Consider the following 15,762-nt stretch of genomic DNA (forward strand, 5'->3'; position numbering starts at 1 on the left):
ATTCTTTATTTCGCCATCAAAGTGTCTACGGGCTATGGTATAGTCATTATCAATATTGATGAAGAACATTTTAAAAGTCACAACATTAATCGGGCATTAAAATGGCATGAAATATATGTTTAAATATATGTATTATAATCATTTTGTAAGTTAAAGACTATTGTTATACATGGTAGATGTAAATGACATGCATAAGTCGAAAAAGTTGCAATTGCTATGATCAAATTTATTTTGGAACCGTAAATGTCATAGATTGGATAATACATGTATTAAAATGATATGCAAACTCTGTGATGGGGTATAAATATGAAGGTACCAATAGTTGTCCCTGAGTCAAAAATGGACGCATTTGGAGAAGAAACTTCGAGAATGTATATAACCAAGGTTAGTAATTGACTTTTAGTCTTTTAGATAACTTTTAGATTCATGTGATCAAGACATTAACTATGTATATTTATATCTCCTTTAAAGTCACGATTTTGAGGCTAAAATGTTTTATGACGTTTAGTTTAGCTGATTTATCCTCAAAGTTTCAAGTTTTTCTAGATAAGCTACTTGGAATACCTTTATGATAACTATCTTTTATGTACATTAATAAATAGAAGATAATTGCCAATGATGACTCATCAACTGGTCAGAGACATCCCAGGTGTTATCTAAGGTCTTGAGTTTGATCTTTAGGGATGACAAGTCTTGAGGTTTTTTCCTCCGAATACTTATAACGGCTCATGGTCAACATCTCGTTGTCTAGGATACATGCAAGGCTTCAACATTATACGGTGAGGTTTCCTTCATGTCGCATACCGATGAAATGTTTGAAAAAAATAGAAGATAATTTTTATGGACCAATTCTAAAAACACCAATCCATTCAAAGATATACTAAATGTGTTGGTTTTATTCTATCTTAGACAGTTTTATCAAAATTCTCCAAATAATCAAAGTGTAAAACATACCACAAATATATTCTTTTTGAGCTATAATGGTTGGGAGTTAGAGTCACTCCCCTAATGAATATAAGATAGAACGACACTAGTAAACCTCAATCATATGGAAAAACGTTTTAAACGGAAATGACAATTGGTAAGAGACCAACTCTCTTTTACAAGTGCTCCTAAATCTTCTTTTAATCTTAGGGGGAGGAGCTGAAGTCCCCAGCCTTTTCATCTCTCTTCAACTATCCAATCAAATTACTCCACTTCATTTCAACCCTTCAACCTTTTTTCAACCTTTTTTTATTGACAACCAAAACTCCCAACCTTTTCTTCACATTTTAATAATTTATCCTTAACATTATAAACTTTACATAACTAACCCTTTTTTAATTTATATCTTTTATTAATAACAAAATACATTACATAACACTTAAAACACATTACATTTTAAAAGTAAATAATACACACGTACGAAATAAAAACGCACAATGCATAACTTAAAAAAAACATAATTACTCTTCATCGTCATCATCTTTGATTGACATTTTTCCTAATCCACGGTAAGCGCGTTCAATGCCGAAGCAGTTTACGATAAAAAAAATGAGTGTTTAATATGTTGTAATGTTATGTACTTTTAAATTAGTTTTAATTATGTTGTAATGTACTCTTTTAATAAATAAAATGTCATTTTAGGAATTTATATAGAGTGTGTGTTGTGTTTTTGGAAGTTTAAATGGGTAATATATATTAGAAAAAAAAAAAAAAAACTTTTACCTACTTGACACCCTTGGTCCCTGGCTTTTTCTTTCTTCCACCTTTAGTCCCCCCCAACGGTCACTTTAACTTTCCAATTGTGGCACCTTTAGTCCCTGATGATGCTGCCCTTCTTCAACCTCCTGCGAGCTCCAAGCTCGCAACCTCCAGCTCGCGGCGAACTCACTCAGGTGGCGCCCGGATCTCGCGAAACCCTCGCCAACTCGCCTCCATCTCGCTGCCATCCCCCTTTCGACTCCCTCCCCCTTATAAAACTTATCAAACATCTTTGTAAAAGTTGACTCTACGAGTGCCACACGGGCGAAGAACTAAGTCGTGTAATAAATAATGTGTACACAGTGAATACTTATTTTATAAAGTTAATTGTCTTGTAAAAGCTAGAACTCTACGAGTGCCACATAAGTGAAGAACTAGGTCGTGTGATAGATAATATGTACCTAGTGAATATTTATTTTATAATGTTAATTGTCAATTAATAAAAGAATGAAAAGAAAAAAAAATAACAGAGGAGGTCTAGAGAAATTGTAAAACCCGATTCCATGTTTTGGCACATTTTCGATAAATTTATAAAATGTTTCTATATATATATATATTATATTCGAATTTGATGTATAATGTGCTTATAAATACGTATTTGATTTCCTTTAACTAATGAATATTGTGATTTTTTTTATGTATATAATAACCTTAATTATCATTTATATAAAAACTTGTTTATATTTTTTAATTCGCTGGAAGTCAACGACATTTTTTTTCTGACTCAGCCTGAGTACTTTAGTTATGAAAACCGTTAATATATTTCATAAGTCATTTTACAATGAGCAAATATATATTGGGCTTAGCTTGGATGTAGTTAATTGCATCATTTTTGGATGAAGTTACCTTAAAATTCAGGAGGGTATTTTTGTAATTTTTCAATCATCTATGGGGAATGATTAATTCTTCTAATTTATTAGCCTAAAAATCTTTCTATTTATTGGTTGGTGACATGTGAAAATTTAAGAGGAGAGATCAGGAAAGAGAATTGGAATCCACTTGTCACATTCTTAAAATTTTAATTAGGTTTTTAGCTAATGTTTAGGAGGATTAATCAATTTTCATCATCTATATGATATGTGTGTGTGTGACTGCATCGATAAACTTTGCAGTCACCTGCATATTCGATTCACCCATATATATTTAACAATAAATAAAGTTTGATTTATATACAACAAGGTATGAATTTTGTAACAAATTATTATATAAATCAATAAAATGATGCATAATCGTGTTATTTGAATGGGATCGTATGGTAATTACATCAATTCACAACCAACTTAACAATTTAACATTAGGATTTTCTTAAAATAAATACGAGTATAATGTAGCCTATTAAGTTCACAAAGTGCCCGGGCCGTACATGAAAACAGCAGCCCAAAGTGTTGGGGCTAATTGAAAACACAAAGGGCTAATTGGTCCAAGAATATCATAAGGTACTCGGAGTAGTATGACGTGGGATGATATTGGGTTTTCAAGCGGCGGCGGGATTTTCACAAAATTTTTTCTTGGTTTCCCCCGCTGTATTCAAATTCAAAATCAAAATGAAATAAAAAATACTCCTCGCAAAAGAATTAAACAATGAGATTCCAAATATACCCCTGGCCGTCATTCATTCCAATCTCCTCCATCCTTCCACAACAAGCTTTCCATGAATATTTTATTTATGTTACTGTATCTATCTATGTATATATTGTTTTTACGCTCTCTCTCTCTCACTCCTAAATAAATCGCTGATTTTCATAGCCACCGTCAATCTTATTTATATCAAAATACGACGTCGTTCATAAGTGACGGAAAGACTACTGATGGATTATAACCAAACGTCGCCGTTTAACCGCCAATCTCAACTCTTCGCTGGTATCCGTTTCTTTCTTCTCGGATTCGATCCTATCAATAAATCTGAGGTACTATACACTTACACATATATATACATACACATTTGAACAGATATTGATATTGTTGAGTGTAATTCCCTGGTACTTAGGGTTTTAATTAATACGAAAAAATTAACATGTGTTTAGCTTAATATAATGTAATAATATCATTACAGGTTTCACGGAAGCTTGTAAATGGGGGTGGTGTTGATGCCGGTCAATATGGTCCAACTTGTACTCATGTTATTGTCGATAAAGCTATTTATGTAAGTCTTCAATTTTTATTTTTTTTACCTTCTAGTAAATCTAGATTTACCTTAACCTAGTCGAATTCGAGACGGGAATAGTTTGAGTTTCATTAGGGACAACAATTGTGTGAATTATTATTTGGTTTTGAAAAGAAAGCGTAAAATGCGGTTTACTTGTTTCCTTTATTCCGGCTGGGTGTTGGTACTTGTATACGTACGCGTGTATTTTTATATATTATTTTACTGTAATGATCGTATTTGAATATAATTGGGCGTCTTGTCTGTAGGATGATCCTATATGTGTTGCTGCTAGACGAGATGGAAAGATAGTAGTTCTTGCTTTATGGGTTGATGTCTGCTTAGATCACGGATTTCTCCTGGATGTAACTTCGGTAAGTACACATTGTTTGTTCTTAGTGTTGTTATAACGTAAAACTGCCTACTTTTGCTGTGATTGTTCTCTGTTTTGAAATTGTGTTAAATTGTACAGCCTACGAGTATATAGTTGGTTATGATGTTTTTCAATTGCATCTCTAACAGATAATGTACAGACCAGTTAGAGATTTAAACGGCATTCCAGGTGCAAAGTCACTAGTTATGTGTTTAACAGGATATCAACGCGATGATCGGGAAGATATTATGGTTTGCTTATTTTCAATCTGCCATTTATACTTGCAAACATTTTTATCAAACAAGATAAATGGTCATATATAGTGAATGTTCTATTATGCTTTATATTTCAGATCATGGTTGAACGGATGGGTGCACAATTTTCAAAACCACTTATAGCAACCAAGGTCACTCATCTCATATGCTATAAATTTGAAGGTGTGCTATATTACTTTTATGTTTTGAATTATTATGTAGTTAGATTCATATAATTTGATTATAGTATGCATCTGTGTAATTTTTGGACGAGCTTTGCAATTTTTTAACTGGTCAATTATAAATTGGACATCTTAGTTATGTGCTTGTCTCTATAATGATACCTCTGATAGGTGAGAAGTATCTGCTTGCAAAGAAAGTGAAGAGAATTAAGCTTGTCAACCATGGATGGTTAGAAGACTGGTATGCATCTTGTTTGCCTACTTTTTTATGTTTTAAGGGGTAGCTTTACATGAGACGGTGTTTTGATTATTAACATATGAATTATTTGCTCTTTGTTTTTTTATTCCTACTCTTTATAAATTCCTTACCTTTATTAACTTGGCCCGCCATTCATTTTCAGTTTAAAAGCATGGGAGATTTTACCCGAGGCAGATTATAGTAAGAGGTGAGACTGTAACTTCCCTTATCTAGTTTTTTTTTTCCCCATCGTTTGTATGTAAGATAGTAGATGTAACTTCACTGGTTTTTCCTGGAGCTCATTCTGTATACTATTCTTTATGGTTGCTTTATAGTCACATTATTAGTTTTTAAACTGGTCATTACTTGTTGTTCTACATGAATGACCTGTGAATCTTCCAATAGTATTGTGCACATTTCATTTAGAAATGCATCTTTGTAGCTATTTATTAAAACATTATGTCATTTAACTGCAGTGGTTATGAGTTGGAGACGGAGGCTGAAGCCAAAGATTCCGAAGAGGAAATGGAAGGTGTTAATAGAGAACAAAATAATGGAATATTTGGGACTCCCCAGCGTTCTCTGTTGTTTAAGCAGGAAACTCCAAAATCTGTATCAAACATTAGTGCTTCCAAAGGCATGGGTAATGCTGAAGACATGGTGTCAGTGACAATGAAAACCATGCCTGATCAATTTCCTAATACCCACCAGGTCAAAGGTAGCAATGAAAATAATTTTGGGGCTATCTGTGAGCCATATTATCAATACAAAGGGACTATTGGTGCTGCAGGCTCGGCAAACAGTGTCATTGCCGCCTTTGCACCGGACAACAAATCTCCAATAATTAAGGGAAAACATGTCATATCTGCAGCTTATGCTAGCAAAGTCCCTATGAGAACCACACCACCTACAAGAGACACAAATACAAGCAACACCAGCAGTGCCAAAAGACCGAGTAAGCTTAATTTCCGTGATGCCTTTGATATGTCAACTTCATTGCTAGAAAAAGCAAATGATGAACAAAAGGGTCCTTTATGTTCTGAAAGTGAGCAGAAGGGTTCACCTTTTGGGAAGAGGAAGATGGACATACCTTCTGGAAGTTCCAAGTTACTAAGGATGAGTCACAATGAGGAGGCATCGCCTAAAGTAAGTCGACATGCGAAAACTGCGTTTCAGGAGTTGAATAAAACCCCTCCTGCTGAACTGAGTAATCATCGGTCACCTGGGACCGACATTCTTTATACAAATTCTGGAGCTGCTATTAGCCCTGCACAAAAATCTCCATCCAAATTTCCTGTAAGGAAGTCTCCAAGGTCTAAGGGTAAGACTGTGAATGTGCTTGTCTCCACAACTTCCACGCCAGATAGCGGTCACGATGAAGACTTCATTGTAGCACAAAGACCACAAAAAGATCACAGGGAAAGCAATTTAGCTGCAAATTTTGACGACAGAGATTTGGATATGGTTGAAAATGTGATACAAGAATTCGAGAAATCATATACTTCTGCAGGTAGTTCTGATCTTCAGAAATCCAGTACTAGTGCTGGATCAAATTCAAAACTTATTAAAAGGAAGTCAGCTGGCAAGAAGTTTTCGGCCCCTAATCAAGATCTTGGTAAAAAGAAGACCGTGAATAAGAAAGGTTCTATATATTTGAAAAACAACGAGCCAGTAAACAATGCAACAACGGTTATGATTGATGTTACGAAGCTTGCTGACGATGATAGTTCTTTTGAGTGTCAGGCTCTTGATAAAGTCACCCCAGAGGACAAATCAGGTACAGAGGTAAAGATGGTTGTGAATGATGGCATAAAAGCTGTGAATGGGTCTGGTAAGATATTTGTAAACATGGATGATGAAACCGAGCCACCAGAAGAGACCGAAGAGGCGAGCAAAGTTGGTGTACCAGAAAACACTGTTGCCGTGACGGAAGAGAAAGCAGAAGGGGATCGTAGTGATGTAGATCAAAGTATTGACAAAGATGTCATAACTGAATGTGGGAATGTAATGTCCGTTAAGCATAAAGTTCCAATGGAGAAATCTGATGATGCTGTAAATCTTGTGAGTGTAAATACATCTAAAGGTAAGAAAAAAGGTAGGAGTACCACTCTTTCAGTCAACGGGTTGACTAATAATAAAGCTGCAAAAAAGAAGCAACTTGCCAGTGACAATAAAGTTGAGAAACCAGAAATTAGGGAAGCAGCAGCCGGGCAACCGGAGAGTAACGTAAATGATCTGGCGAACGTTATGGAAGTGGAGAGAGCAGAAGGTGTTGGTATTAACCCTGAGCATATCAATGATGAAGTCGATTATACAGAGACTGTGTTGAACAAAAAGGAATCTGTTAAGAACGTTATGGGAGTGGAGAGAGCAGAAGGTGTTGGTATTAATCCTGAGGATAAGGATGATGAAGAAGATTATACAGAAATTGTGTTGAACAAAAAGGAATCCGGGCCAAGTAAGAATCCCCTAAGTAAAACCAAGGATGCTGCTGCTCTATCTGTTAAACAGTCGACTGATAAGAAAGCTGGCAACAAGAAGGAACTTGCGTGTCTCAATAATGAGGAACCGGTAATAAGAGAAGAAACAAGGAATTATGTTAAGAACTCTACAGAATTGAAGAGTAGAGAAGGCATATGTAGTGACCTTGATCATAAGAATGATGAAAAAGATGAGACAGAGAATGTTGTTAACTCGCTGGGAAGTAAGAAAAGTAAACGCCGTTTGAGTAAACCTGGGAAAGATGCTGTTCTTTCTGTAAAAGAGGTAACCAATACAAAAGTAGTTAAGAAAAGAAAACCAACTTCTAGTGGCTGTGATGTGGAAGAACAGAAGGAAAATATGCAACTTCCTGTTGATGAACAAAGCACTCATGACAACCATGTCATTGAGAATATCAATCCCAAACCAACAAAGGTGAAGTCCGATGCTATCAAAGTAGAACCTATGTGGTTTATTTTAACTGGACATAAGTTGCAAAGAAGGGAGTTCCAGCAGATCATACGGAACTTGAAAGGAAGAGTGTGCAGAGTGTCTCACCAATGGTCGTATCAGGCAACTCATTTCATTGTCCCCGATCCCATACGCAGAGTCGAGAAGTTCTTTGCTGCTGCTGCATCTGGAAGGTAAAGGTCTTTTTTGTTGACTGCTGATTTTGTTGGTCCATGTAATATTGGGAAAATTTCATTTATACAATACACTGAGCATGTGTCTTATAGTATGCTGAATTGCCTCATCTAGATGTTTATGTAATTTTGCATTCAAGCTTTTTCATATGAAGCTTATGTTTATTCGTATCTCGCACAATTCACATATTTGAACTTGAAAATTTGCAGCTGGATACTGAAGATCGATTACTTATCTGCAAGTAACCAGGCAGGAAAATTTCTAAAAGAGGAGCCATATGAATGGTACAAGAATGGTCTAAGTGAAGATGGTCAAATTAACTTGGAGGCTCCAAGGAAGTGGCGGCTTTTGAAGGAGAGCACAGGCCATGGTGCCTTTTATGGGATGCGTATCGTCATCTATGGGGAGTGCATTGCCCCTCCTTTGGTATGATCTTTTTTCTTTGTTCTATCGTCTATGATTTTGCTTATGTCTATCAACATGTATGTAGAGTAACCCAGAACACACAGGGTTTCCAATTTTTGACCCATTTACTTATCGATAGGTTGGTTATGGTCATGTATAATTAGCTCAACTATGTGCCAAGTGAAGTTATTTAGCTAAATAGGTCAGATGGTTCAAACCAGTTACAGTTAATTCCTACCGCAAACCACTTGCTAAGCTGTTTTATTCAACAATCGGACTATTATTGTATTGATTTTTTGCACTTATAATCAATTATTTATAAGTATCTGAAAATATATTGAAAATTCGGCGCAAGTGTTTTGTGGGCCGACTCTACACAACCTGGTCGGGCTAGATCTGTGCGGAAAAACGACAAGCTTCAAGCTCCTATCGTGCTGCCTTTAACCAAACATTATGGGTTCATTTTGCCCATCTCTTTATTCCTGATATCGTTTTACGTTTCAGGATACACTTAAGCGCGTGGTGAAGGCTGGAGATGGGACTATATTAGCAACCTCTCCGCCTTACACACGCTTCTTGAATACTGGTGTTGACTTTGCGGTAGTTAGTCCGGGCATGCCACGTGTCGACATATGGGTTCAGGAATTCTTAAACCATGAGATACCATGCATCTCAGCTGATTATCTGGTGGAATACGTATGCAAACCTGGATATCCCCTTGAAAAACATGTCCTTTATGATACAAATGTTTGGGCCCAGAGATCATATAACAATTTACTGAACCGGTTAAACGAAGTAACTACTGAGCCCGGAACTCCAGATAGCAATGATGTGGCATGTGAGGTGTGTGGATCACGTGATAGAGGTGAAGAAATGCTGATATGTGGGAATGAAAGCGGCACAACTGGCTGTGGTGCTGGTACCCACATTGATTGTTGTGATCCGCCACTTGACGATATTCCTGAAGAAGATTGGTTTTGTCCAAAGTGTAGCAAGCCCAAGAACAGCAAGGCTACTAGTAATAGTAAGAAAAGCAGCAAAAGAAAAGGCAAGTAGTTTAGTCATTTTATTCAATATTTACATAGTGGTTTTGTAGTACAAAATAATATATGTATATTGGTGTGAATTTGTACAAATTTTGTTAGCAAGTTATGCTCTTATTGGAATCCCAAATAAATGTGAATTTGCATGTCTAATTTAATACTTGTTGTTTGAGATGTGTTTCTCTTCTAAACGCCTTATATATCACAACCTTGAAATCAACATTATGAGCCGGATTTTGGACTCAAGTATCTGTGTAGTCCTAAACAGGATTGTGAACCTGGCTAAAATGTTTTGGGTAGTTATTAGTTATTACTATTAATTTCTTGTTTGAACATCTTTTTGTATTGTAAAAGATTAGGAATGTTAGCTTTAGACAGGGATAGTTGAACCAACTAACCAAAACAGCCATCAAGTATATTTGGTTAGTTATGGTTCGGTTGTGGAGAACTAGTAATGCTTGAGGTGGACAAATATGTGTGCTTATGGCAAGCCAATCATTCAGGTTCATGGGCTTTAGAGGCTGAAGGGTACTGGTTATGATGATTCATAATTGATTAATTGTCATATATATCAGGCCTACTGGTCCCGGCCCAAAGATAAAGGTTTCTGTTTGTCTTTTCAAATACATTTTTATTCTGTTTATTGCTTACGTGCGTGAATGTATTCATTGTGGATGAGATATTGTGAATAGACTTTTGTACTAAAACACCAACAAACAATTATAAAATTCCCATTCTTGTGAAAGAAAAAACAAGGTGAGCATTCATGATTTTCATGTACGAAATTTCGTCATAAAAAATACAAGTTGCCAGTGATGATTATTTTTGGTATGGGTAACACAAATTTGATGATGCCCAATTGTATTCATTGTGCTAAAGAATAGAAGTACTTTGATGTCTTTGTTTATTTTATTGAACTATCAAATTAAAAAACCGAATATTTTTTACTACAATTAACTATAATGGAAAGCAGGAATTGAACACTTTTTTTTAACGGCATACTATCTTACACTTAACTTAAACGAATCCTTGGGGTAGGACCTAGAACTTCTCGAATCGGACACGTTATTGAAGGCCAACCATAGTGAATAACAAGAAATTGTCAGCAGCACATGCAATCTCAAACATATCATTCGATAAGAAAGTCCTTGTTAGGAGTCAGTTAGTGATGGCTTTGCTTAATTTAATGATACTACAGGCGGACCAAGTTTTATAAGAGAATATTTGTTTTGTCATAAGTTTTGTGATCGTTAACCAAATAAGTGGTTAGTACTCTGGTAAAATTACGCAAAAGTTTGATATGAATCTATGATTCTATGACATGTAATACAAATATATCTATAGATAAATATTACGAGTAGTAAATAAACAAAGAAAAGAGGAAAAGGAAGACGATGATTGGACCACATGGGTAGGACTGACATCATCATATCTGGCCACGACTTCACCTCTTTCCGATGTTTCCAACATTCAAACATCACGTGCTTTTTATCTTTTTTTACATTTTTAACCCCTCAATTTTCGAATCATCACACTCAGTCTCCATTTTTTTTTATTAAATTTTACCTCTTCCTTTCGAGAAACAAAAAAAAAAAGTAAACCGTACCAAGGCACAGAGGCAGTGGAACTTTTTAGTTTTTATCTCAAGTAAATATTTTAATATTAATTTTAGTTTGCTAGATCGAAGTCTGACAATATATTCAAATTCAATGTTTTTATACTATTAGCTTTCACATACCAAATGTTAAAATTGACGAGGTCAAGTTTATTATTCAATTATATCATAAACATAAGTTTAGGTATTGTTACTTTAAAAAAAGTTACTGCTACTTTAAAAAAATTACAAATTAAACTTTTGAATTTAATAAACATACATAATTCCCCTTGAATTTTACATAACCTTCCTTGAATTTTATATAATCTCCCTGCTTTACCTAAAATAGGTATTGCATGCTTTACATAACCTTTCCCCTAAACATAATCTGTTGTATGGTATGCTTAGACTTGTTTTATGAATCGAACTTGGTCTAAAGATTGATATCCAAAAATAATCAAATGAGTTATAGTCGTAATCTGAACATATATATATACCCAATATATTTTTTACTTGTCACCTATCTTCTACAAATAAATTTCAGAACGTATTGTATCATTATCAAAGATGTCTTAGTTTCATTTGAGACATCTAGTTAATTAATTCATAACCGAATGAATAACGCAACACAAAGTTAGAAGTATATTTGTTAACAAGACAAAGACCTGATAGTGGAACGACTTAACTATATGACATGCATGAAAATTAGCATTTAACGATCTTAAGGAAACAGAAAGTTGCTATAACTGTTTTTATCGATTTATTTTAATTGGTTTTGATAAATATACAACGAAGTATAATTTTATATCAAGACCGACATGACAGGGACATATACATGTCGTTCTATTAACAAGTCTAGACGATCGAGCCGAATAACAAAATTTGTGTGATTAAGTTAGACGATATTATCCCACTCCATGACCGATATCTAAGGAAGTTCTTATGGGGCATAACAGAGATACTACTTTTTAGTCAATTTTTGATGGTTTTGTCTCACTCAATTGCATTTAGTACCTTACTAGTTGTTGACCCCGCGCGTTGTCGCGGGGTACGTTTTTGGCGAGCGTCTGAGTAAGTTGAGTGAGAAAGTGAGAACCCTAAGGAAGCGGAGGGTATACAATAAAGTTTTGTCAGATTTATGTCAAATATTCGAACCTAAACTTTAAAAATTACAACTATCTAGCAATAACATTATGAATATTGTAAAAGAATAATAAGTCGTATAAGAACACAAATAATAACTATATTAATGTTTAAATGTTTCATGAATGTAAGACGTAAGCATGATGAAAATTATTATATATTAAAAACGTTATATATGTGTGCATAAATATGGAAGAAAAAATAATAAAAAATTAAATCTTTACAAATAAAACCATAACTGTGTACAAATTGTATGATGAAACTTAGGAACCCAAAAGTTTAGTGTAAATAATAATGAAAACAAAACTTTTGATATAGGATACAAGTTGAAAGATGAAGACTTTCATTAAAAAAAATAACTAAACATGTAACAATACAATAAAAATAATGTAATCATATGTTTAAAAGTAAAACCGTAACTGTGTGAAAGTTGTTTGATGGAAACATGATAATTTAAAAGTTTAGTGTCACGAAAATGAAAGCGAAACTTTGATGTGAAGTAAAAGTTAAAAAATAAAAATTTTAGGAGGTTAAAATGAAATTTGGTTTTAAATTTAAGGGGTTAAAATAAAATTTGATTAAAATTAGTACGTGTTTTAAAAAGCCTATACATTTTACGCATAAAGTACTTATACATTTACATAGTTTTTTAGTATATATAAAGATAATAAGAGTTTACAATCCATATCATCTAAGTTGTGAACGGAGAAAGGAAACAATATAAAAGTTTGATATTTTCTTTATTAATATAGTCATTTTGAATGGAACTTTCTTGACATATAACATTGTTGAAATATCAATAATCCAAGACATTTGATAAATATCAAATAACAATACCAAGAACCAGCAAGAGTCAAAATTAAGTATAGTAGTTTTCTTTCTTGTGTTTTTAGTTAACTCATTGAAAATAGGTAATGAATTATTTTGAAATGTTGAATTTGAAAGCTAGTTTTCAATATTTTTAGAAAATTATTGTCACATGCACCCAAGTATAATATGATTTTAGAGTACAATAATATCGGAAAGAAAGTGGATGGATACCCACGTGAGCAACCTCGCAAAATTCCCTTTTCTTCTGTCACAAGCAATATTAAAATGCTTGTGCTTTTTTTTTTTCACCTTCAGTTTTTGGGCACATTGCCAGGAGTATCATATGCTCGTGCCTTTCTTTTTCGTCTTTATTTTGATTGATTATTCTTTTATCCTCCTAAATCTACAAAATAATCATTCACAACGGACATTTAAGAAAAACAACGGCCTAAACGCCTAAAATTCAAATAATTTCGAAGATCCCAACACTATATCGAAATAGTGAAATACATAGACAAACTTGAAACACTAGAGCGATATTATAATTTCTCGACAACAAATTATACATACGAATAAACGATTCTCTCATCCATGTTGTATCTTCTGGTTAACTAAATCTTTGAAGCATAAATGATTAATAAACTTTGTTTTACCACAGTTGCTTAACTAGCTGAGTTACGTGTGTTTTTGGCATTAGTAGAGAATTTTTACAATTTGTACAAATCTTGAAATATAATCAGGATATATATATATATTACGAGTATAACAAGGCAGGTTTTCCACTTTTCCTCCGCCAATATCTTCTCGCAGCTGACATTATTTAATTATTACGAGTATTACATTAGAATTTTCTTTATTTAATTTAATATAGTAATATAATATATACTTGTGTGTTCACACTTGCATTTCAAACTTATTCTTTGTCTTCAAAGACTTTTTTGGGCTCTAACTTTATCGTATTCATGTAAAAACATTCGTTTGATATTCGATGGAATAAAACTCTTAAACTGTTGGTGGAAGTTTTTTAGTATCACTACTAGCAGCTAGGTTTAAAATAAAAAAAAAAAAAACACTAGCAGCTAGGTCTAAGACTCAAAGTATTGTTTATGACCTACATTGGAAGTACCCAAATGTACCTTACATATCATTTTGGGGAATTCTCCATAATAGTTTACAAACTACGTACCCCAGAGTATTTTTTTTATTTTTATTTTTTAATATAAAAAGCAGAGAGGTTCATTGATATAACACATTAGCAAGTCCTAGACGCTAAAATACATACAATTAGTTTACAAACTTAAAAATTTTATTTTCTTTTCACATTTGTTTTACATATAAAAGTTGGGTAAGACAAAGAAAGCCATAAAACCGTCACAAAATTTAAAGCCCAACTCAGAGTAATGATACATAAGAAAAATTGATATGTGCATTGTAACTTCGTATCCTATACAATAAATTGAGTAATACAATGGATATGTCAAAAAAAAAAAAAAAACATAAAACAAAACAAAACAAAAAAACTATGGATATGTCGGCTTCAACGAAAAATAAAAAAATCTAAAACAAAGTTACTATTCTTTACACGTACTTCTATTTTATAATGATAGCACCTATTTCCACCCTTCAATTGGGACGACTTTAGGGGCACAATACGGTTGACACACGAGATTTTAACACTTGGACCCAAATGTTGTTTGTGCAGAAACGGAAACAGGATTTCACGTTGAAGGAGGTTCAACCGTATTTCTTTCCCGATCGTTGTATACAATATAATGTGAAAGACATAACAATTTAATAAAATGTTAGAAAAATAAAGTTTTATTACGATGGTTTACTTTTATGAACCAAATATAAAGGTTTTACTTGAACAGACACAGCTAGAAATCAAACATTTATAAATTGGGGGTGACTTGCTTCAAAAAAACTTTTATATTAGTTGGCTATGAACTAGTCTTGCAATCAAAAACATGAATAGTTGACGTGAATTAAGCACCCCCAGTACCCCTGCTAGCTCTAATCCTGTGTTTGTGTCTTTGTGATGTGCATTATTCGTTTCCATATCAAATCCCTTGCAAATAATGTTAAAAAAAAATCCCTTGCAAATGTCCAAATAAAATACACAAAGATAAAATAATTGATCCGTCAGAAAACTTATCATGCATTGGGTGTATAAACTGAATACGATTTGAAAAGAGAGGGAAACCATCAATATTTTAGGGAGAAGGATCATAAGGGGGGAATCCAATGGCTATGTACTTTTACTTTGACCCATCCATTCCCATTTGCTGACAACTCAAATACTTTTGTATACATATACAAACAAATATACAATTATACATACAACAAATACAATTCAAAAATGGTAGCTACGTTTACATTGCACTCTCTTTCTTTCAAAGTACTAAATAAAAGATAATTAGATCACATTTTAATATTATATATGATTCTACAACAACAATGACTTTCATCCATAACTAAGAGCACCTCCAATAGTCAAGTTATTGACTAAAAGCTTTTTAAAAAAAAGTTTTTCATCAACCTATTGCTTCAATGGTTAAACCTAAAAAAAAGTCATTTAAATGCTTTTTAATTATGAAACAAAGAAGAGAGAGTATGTAAAATTCTTTCAAAGACTTGAAATTCTTCAAGCTATTTGAAGAAAGTTTTTCACTCCAATGATAAAAAAGTTATCAAAAAGCTTGATGAAA

General features: G+C 33.5%; 1 protein-coding gene across 1 annotated transcript; it reads left to right on the forward strand.

The window, feature by feature from the left end:
* The first annotated feature begins 3,470 nt into the window (after positions 1 to 3,470).
* Positions 3,471 to 9,667, forward strand: LOC122593485 (BRCT domain-containing protein At4g02110). The gene is made up of 10 exons (XM_043765903.1): positions 3,471 to 3,650; positions 3,797 to 3,886; positions 4,156 to 4,260; positions 4,409 to 4,510; positions 4,612 to 4,696; positions 4,867 to 4,936; positions 5,097 to 5,141; positions 5,410 to 8,058; positions 8,269 to 8,485; positions 8,969 to 9,667. Exons 1-10 carry the CDS (start codon positions 3,552 to 3,554, stop codon positions 9,518 to 9,520), a joined length of 4,014 nt encoding a protein of 1,337 aa, XP_043621838.1. The 5' UTR covers positions 3,471 to 3,551; the 3' UTR covers positions 9,521 to 9,667.
* Positions 9,668 to 15,762: the final 6,095 nt, after the last annotated feature.

Source organism: Erigeron canadensis, chromosome 3 (assembly GCF_010389155.1).
Source record: "Erigeron canadensis isolate Cc75 chromosome 3, C_canadensis_v1, whole genome shotgun sequence".
Taxonomy (NCBI): Eukaryota; Viridiplantae; Streptophyta; class Magnoliopsida; order Asterales; family Asteraceae; genus Erigeron; species Erigeron canadensis.